Raw genomic sequence first — 5,538 nt, 5'->3', positions numbered from 1 at the left:
TATATATATATATATATATATATATATATGCATGTTGCCATATCAGTGTAAAACTGTTGATATTTATCATCTATCTTCTAAACCATCTAGCCTTAAGCACTATTGTAAACCACTCGCATATTGTTTTTCCGGTTCTCTCCTCTGATCGCAGGCACAAAGAGCAAAAAAAAGGGCAAAGAGGAAGAAACGACAACACCCAAGAATGAAATCACCACATCCACACCTCAGACTTTTCCCAGAACCAAACAGAAGGTAAAGGGCTGTGATTGTGAGCATGTTTTGTGTTGATGTTGGCTCTTGTACAGTGCATATTCAAACACACCCAGGGGTCACATTGGGAATCTGGAGGTGGGCGATTGTAATTCCAGGCAAGGTATGACATGCAGATAACACTGAAGTCTGTATGCTAGTATTTATTGATCCAGCGCTTCTTGCTTCGATGCAAGCGGCACTGGTGCTTCACATCCCTTGAGTGTTAAAAGGTTAGTACACCCGAAATGAAAATTGTCGTTTACTCACCATGTTGTTCCAAACCCAAGACTTTTGTTCACTCTCAACACACAAGTGTTTAGACTTGGGTCTAGTTCAGTACTTTTCTTTTTAATAACTTTACAGACATTTCTAAAATTCTGTTTTCATATTATGGCGTACTCGGTGTAGATTAAGTAGAAAAATAAGAAGAATTTAAATGATTGTAGTATCAGGCTACAAGTGAACGGGGGTCTGAATACTTTCCGAATGCACTGTATTACATACATACACGCGCACATATTATGCATACAAGTTTATAGCTCTTAGCAGAGGCAAGAATTCCTCATTCCACAGTAGGAAGCTCCACACTGGCAAATCCACTTTATTTTTCAATGCGGAAGCAAGCCGTTTTCTGTGAATATGCAAGACTTCCGCTTCATTAGCCGCGGTAGGGAAATAACGAGAAGATTATATAATCGTTTGTGCTACAACACAGTGTGTTTATAATAAAGACAGTACATTAAAATAAAACGGCAGTTTGCAAAATGAGCTGCTACAGCTAAAAAATAGCTGGAAGCAGGTGACACTGGAAGCCAGACACATTACATTTACAAATGGTCCGCTCTTACTGGAAAAGTAAGGTGGATAGATACTGCCCACACTGTTTGCTTATGCACTTGGTCTTAAATGCATTTTCTGTCTGTTTCTCTGTTGTGTGACTTCTAAAGGAAAGCAATGCTCCTTTTCGTAGAGTAAGAGACGAGGAAATTGAGCTGGACCCCCGCCTGACAAACAATTCATTCGATGCAAAGGCAAGACAATAAACGTGAATGCATATTAGGCCAACATTAACTGTGAAGAGATTGTGCATGTATAGTGACTCTTCTGTTCTTTTCTTCCAGATGGGAGCCAACGGTGACTGGGGCCAGAAAGCCAACAACGTGCTTAAATTTACCAAAGGCAAATCTTTCCGGCATGAGAAGACCAAGAAGAAGCGTGGCAGTTATAGAGGCGGTGCAATCTCCACCTCAGTGAACTCCATTAAGTTTGACAGCGACTGAGATTGCAGATTGCAAACTAAATGAACCTCTGAACTATATCTGTATCCGTCTTTCGCGTTTGGGGCTATATCAGCTCTAAAAAGCACTGTTTTGAGCCGTCTACCCTCTGTTCCTGCACAGCTGACACCGTTCTGCTATGTGTTGGACACTGACTGAAGGCGGCAGGAATAGAGGGCTTGGTGAGGTGTATGGCTGTCATTTTTCTACACTCTATCTTTCATGCAGTTAGACACCGCATGGTGGCGCCAAGTCATTGCGTTTAGGTTTTTTTCATTAGTTTAAATGTAAAATATGGTTTTGGCTTTACTGTAAAATGTTTCTTAAAGTTGGCTTGACAAATTATATACGGTTGTCCTAACAGGTAATTTGTTAATATAATAAGAAAATCACTCCGTCATTTCTAGTATGTGTTAATGAAATGTCAATATGGTTGCGTTAACATTTTATGAGCCTGTGTATCTTGAGCCTGGTGATTTGTCTTATTTGAAGAAGAAGCTGTGTTGTTAATGACTCCGCCCACTTCTGTTTGACAGACACTGGGAGACCACCCTTAAAATAACACCTGAATCGTCATCGTTCGGTTTTAGTTTTAATATTTTATGGTTTCATATGTTACGCAGGATTTTGTAATTTGGTCTCCTTTATGATCAGTCTTATAACTGTAATTAAAACATGGACTGAAACTCAACCGTTCGTCTGTTTTTGACCAAATTTGATCAAGTTCTCTCAGAAGAGAAGCTGTGTCTTGTTTAATTTGGTATGAGGTTTGCCAAAATGTTTTCTACCAATTAACACATTTCAATCCATATTAATGAAATCTTGGGTTAAAAGTGTTTTTTTGTGTTTTTTTTTAATATACTAGGAGTAAGAGAATTGGAAATAACCAGGCTACAGGTTTAGCCTAAAATAAGATACCACTCAGAAGGGTCTGGCTAATTAGAGACCATTTAATGAAAGTTAATGGGCCTGTACCGGGTTGAATCAGTCTTAAGTAATGTTCAATGAATCCATCAGCATCTGACTCACTGAATTGTTTTCTTTAAGTCCATCTGGAAATGAAGTGTTTTATGTAGGCCTACTTGAAGTTGTGAAACTCGGATTAGTATTATTAACTACACATTGTCATATCAACTACCAGCCAGTAAAGAGACAGTTTGCACAGCTTTTACTGGCTGAAATACGATATCTAATAATGTATGTTGTAAAAGGGGTGGGGACAGTGTCTGCACTAATAATAATTACGGTATAATGATTTTAAGGTTTTTTTTTTGTTTTGATTACACAATCAAGTTTGTTAACAGTTAATACATTGTGTCATGAAACATCAACGAGTTAAACTTTTAATGTTAATTTCTACTGTTAGATGTTTTAATTTTATGTATGAATTAATGAAGTTTTACACCGGAGATCAAAATTAGAGAACAACCTATGATTTCCTAAATTTCAAGGTCACTGCTTAGTCCTATTTGAAGTTATTCTAACAGGAGTAGAAGGGCAGTATTTTTAAGCATAAATTAATTGTATTCTGAAGCACAGTATAAAAACTTAAATGAAATATTTGAAAAAAAAAAAACCTCTGATCTAAATTAGAGAACACTTACAGATGCCTCCAAGTTATTGGTGTTAATCTGGCACCTGCTACTAATTTCCTTAATCATATGACAAACCCTATTTAACTAATTTTCACTGAGAATGCAAGAGATGGCGGGCCGCTCTAAGGTGACTGAAAGCCTGCGACACTGCAAGAGAAGCTGGTCGTTCCAAATCTGTGATTTCTCGAATATTGAAGGTTTACAATGACACCAATTCAGTCAAGTCCCCCAAAAAGGCTGGTCGTCCATGTAAGACTAATGCAGAGACACTCAATGGCGAATCGGTTCAACACTGCAGCTGGAATTGCTCATCAGTTCAGTGCTGAACAGGGTAAGGATCCGTCTCGGCACGTTTAAATTCGTCGGACTGAAAGCGCACTCTGCAGTGTCCCAAGCCTCTCACAGATGGCACAGTGTTTTGGACACAATTTTGTCATTTTTGACATTATGTATTAGCGTATGTACAGCATGTAAGACATGTTCACCTTTTTGTGACCGCTGGAGGGATTTAAGCCTTAATCAAATAAACCCCCCTCGTATTATTAAATAACACAGAAATACACAGACTTCAGTACTGTAAATGTTTTAATAGTATCATTTTTTCAGCATCACTCTTATAAAGCCATTTGACAATCAGATCTTCAAAATATTAATGCAGCTTATAACAAAATGGAAATTGCTTGTCACTAAATATTCTAAATATTCAGTTCTGAAGTAGAGACTAAGACACATTTGACAACAGGAGTGCAAAATAGGGAGCTTTTTGCTTAAGAAGTGATGGTGAGTGTTTTAAAAATCAAAGCTGGATATCATATGAATTATCGGAGTAAGTTCTTACATTCATTTCAGATGAGAACTCATGGCACTTGATGATGACTTCTCGCTGTTGTGTTTTCACATGCTACAGTCACATTCTAGTGTATGCAGAATTGTGCATTCAACTCCAAAACTGGCCAACAGCAAGAAATAAATACAAGATAGTGAGCTCTGTCTGGATGTTGAGTTGCAGGTGGGCACCGAAGACCCCGAGGATGAGCAGTGGTCATTGTAGCATGCGTGTTATCAGATGTGCCTTCCAAAGGAGTTCATCCCGTAATGATTAATTATACTCCATATGGAGCGTAACATCAGGGGTCGGGTGGCCGTCTCAGCCGTTACTGCTGTTTCGGCATGGCAAAGTCCCAGGCAGTGTCCTGGGCACACTTCCACATGGCACGCACCAGCCGGGTGAAACCCATATCCTTGGGCTTCTCCAGCCCACGCATCAGCCGCTGTTTCATGATGGCGATAAACTCCTTATTACTCAGCTCCCCATTTCCTAAAAAGAAGAGCGAATTAAACAGAGTAAGTGTGAGAGAGAAATATGATGGGTAATTATCACCATCAGTGCATTCCAACTCCATATGCTTATCAACCCTCAGCAGAATATGAAGTACTGTCAAATTTGCTGTGCTTATGTAATTACACTAGTTAAAATACACCCATAAAAAAAAAAAAAAGATCCAGCACAACTCATTTACAACGTTTGCAACATTTGTCGCATAAATAGCACCATGTCCCCCCCACCCAAAAAATAACCGAATTGAAAATATTTAATGTTTGAAGATGCTGCTTAAAAAATAAAATAAAAATTATTATTAAAACTTGCCTATATTCATGACTAGGCAAAACTGTGAGTGGACCACTATTATTATCATTAACAAAAACAAAGACTTAAAAAAAAAAAAACCCAACTGAAATAAAAATAAAAACTAGAGGTCACAAAATCGCAAAAACTAAAACTACAAATGTGCACAAAAATAAGAATGAAAACACAAAATTAAATGATTGAAGTTTTCGTATTCTGAATGTGTCAAGACGAAACCAAAAACAAAATTAAACAAAAAAGCAAACAAAACAAAACAGAAACAAACCACAAAATGCAAACAAAACAACAAACTAAACCAAACACAAAACAAAACACGCACAAAAAAACAAACAAACACAAAACAAAACAAAACACTCAATTACAGAAGAAGCAGCTGTATTAGTGCAGATATATTAGTACTAGTACTTAAAAGTCTATCAGTGTATCAACCAAAAAAATGATATTGATGCTGCATTCCATTCAAACAGGAACCTGATAAACATTTATAAAACGGATAGTTCCGGTCCTTGATTCTGATTGGTTGAGCCACGTTCGACGCTGTTGTAAATTACTCTACAAACATTCACCTTTGTTTACTTCTGTGTGTTGCTCGGCAACCACTTTGTTGGAACCACAACAGTTTCTGAGGAACTACATTGTTTGGCGGAAGAATACTGTTTTTATTATCATTACACTTTATTTGCTCTGTTTTATTTTGTGAAACCTTACTACATATATGGAATAACCGTTTTGCGCTTCGCGTCGTACCCAACAACAATGTCCCTTA

General features: G+C 37.6%; 2 protein-coding genes across 7 annotated transcripts in view; one reads left to right on the top strand and one right to left on the bottom strand.

Moving 5' to 3' along the window:
- The first annotated feature begins 36 nt into the window (after positions 1 to 36).
- LOC107717830 (nucleolar and coiled-body phosphoprotein 1-like) lies at positions 37 to 2,220 on the top strand. 2 transcript variants are annotated; one of them, XM_016524706.1, is made up of 3 exons: positions 91 to 252; positions 1,223 to 1,283; positions 1,374 to 2,220. In XM_016524706.1, the coding sequence occupies exons 1-3, from the start codon at positions 203 to 205 to the stop codon at positions 1,530 to 1,532; spliced, it is 270 nt and encodes an 89-aa protein (XP_016380192.1). In that variant the 5' UTR covers positions 91 to 202; the 3' UTR covers positions 1,533 to 2,220. The 2 variants fall into 2 exon arrangements, 1 of the variants encoding a protein (XP_016380192.1); XR_001637348.1 differs by lacking the exon at positions 1,374 to 2,220 and having other exon boundaries at positions 37 to 252; positions 1,200 to 1,282.
- Positions 2,221 to 3,697: 1,477 nt separating this feature from the next.
- The window catches only part of LOC107717828 (calcium uptake protein 1, mitochondrial-like), an 83,015-nt gene continuing 81,174 nt past the window's right edge, over positions 3,698 to 5,538 (bottom strand). For all 5 annotated transcript variants that reach the window (XM_016524701.1, XM_016524703.1, XM_016524700.1 and 2 more), the window contains one exon: positions 3,698 to 4,442. In XM_016524701.1, the coding sequence (XP_016380187.1) occupies positions 4,279 to 4,442 (164 nt within the window). In that variant the 3' untranslated portion in view covers positions 3,698 to 4,278. The remainder of the gene's footprint in view (positions 4,443 to 5,538) is intronic.

The sequence above is a fragment of the Sinocyclocheilus rhinocerous genome, unplaced genomic scaffold (genome assembly GCF_001515625.1).
Source record: "Sinocyclocheilus rhinocerous isolate Xijiao unplaced genomic scaffold, SAMN03320098_v1.1 scaffold780, whole genome shotgun sequence".
NCBI lineage: Eukaryota > Metazoa > Chordata > Actinopteri > Cypriniformes > Cyprinidae > Sinocyclocheilus > Sinocyclocheilus rhinocerous.
The sequence above is the reverse complement of the archived record's forward strand: the minus strand, read 5'-3'. Positions and strand labels throughout refer to the sequence as shown.

Bases quoted from the DNA above. Each gene is read 5' to 3' on its own strand.
- LOC107717830 (XM_016524706.1), top strand. From the start codon at position 203: ATGAAATCACCACATCCACACCTCAGACTTTTCCCAGAACCAAACAGA. The intron at 253-1,222 runs GTAAAGGGCTGT...TCCTTTTCGTAG, and splicing joins TTCCCAGAACCAAACAGAAG to AGTAAGAGACGAGGAAATTG. The intron at 1,284-1,373 runs GCAAGACAATAA...CTTTTCTTCCAG, and splicing joins ACAATTCATTCGATGCAAAG to ATGGGAGCCAACGGTGACTG.